The 944-nt window shown below is 49.6% G+C and overlaps 1 protein-coding gene across 1 annotated transcript; it reads left to right on the forward strand.

Moving 5' to 3' along the window:
- Nucleotides 1-148: 148 nt before the first annotated feature.
- Nucleotides 149-418, forward strand: K452DRAFT_212214 (uncharacterized protein; the record flags this gene model as incomplete). Its single annotated transcript, XM_033536190.1, has 1 exon — nucleotides 149-418. A coding segment is annotated over one exon (270 nt), but the record flags the coding sequence as incomplete, so codon positions are not given.
- Nucleotides 419-944: the final 526 nt, after the last annotated feature.

Below are 944 nucleotides of genomic sequence, written 5' to 3' on the forward strand. Positions count from 1 at the left end.
TCCTTCTACAGACCTAATGGTCCTAGATTTAGCTTCGCCAAACCACTCAATCCAGCTAGTCAATATCTATAACCAAAGGCCCCAGAAGGAGCCACAAGGCCCCTATACTATAGAGCGGGTATTCGGCTACTCCACGCCTAATCCTAACTCGCTAATAGTCGGGGATTTTAACTGCCACCATCCCTGGTGGGATCCAGGCTGCTCTACCTCCCAGGAGGGTAACCGCCTACTAGACTGGATTGAATCTAATAACCTAACGCTCCTAAATAACCCAGGCGAAGCTACCCGCTTCCGCCAGGGGAACAGGGCGTCAGTTATTGATTTAACTCTAGCTAGTAATAGTATTTCGAATAGAATCCAGGACTGGCAAATATTAGAAGATATCGGGTCCGACCATAGACCTATCCTATTCAGTATACTACCCTCCTCCCGGGAGAACTCGCCTCCGCCAACAACAGGGCAAAGATATAACCTAGGCAAAGCAAACTTCCTAGAGTTTAGAAGTTTATTCCGAACTAAAATAGACCAACTACTAGAATCTTCTTACCTAGAAGAACTAGAAGAGGGTCATACGACACAAGAAATCCTCTCGGGAAAAGAACTTAATATCCCGCAACTAAATCAACTAGGTAGTAGTCTCCAGGAGGCTATAACCTTTTGTTATGGACCGTAAAGGAAATCAACCCGCAGGGTCGGAAAGACCTTATGGGAAGAAGGCCCACACGGGCCTGGAGACCGCAAGGGCTTAGTAACCACAAGGGCCCGCGTCCCGCGAGGCACCAGTAGACACGTGCCAGACAAGACCGCAAGGGAACAAAGACCACAACCCCAAGAAGCCCACACGGGAATGCACCCCGCAGGGACCTAGTCGACCAAAAGGCAACGACTCCAGAAAGCCCGCAGGGGATTGATGTCTACAAGGACAAAAGGCAGCAAGCCGGCAG

Source organism: Aplosporella prunicola, assembly GCF_010093885.1.
Source record: "Aplosporella prunicola CBS 121167 unplaced genomic scaffold K452scaffold_62, whole genome shotgun sequence".
Lineage (NCBI taxonomy): Eukaryota > Fungi > Ascomycota > Dothideomycetes > Botryosphaeriales > Aplosporellaceae > Aplosporella > Aplosporella prunicola.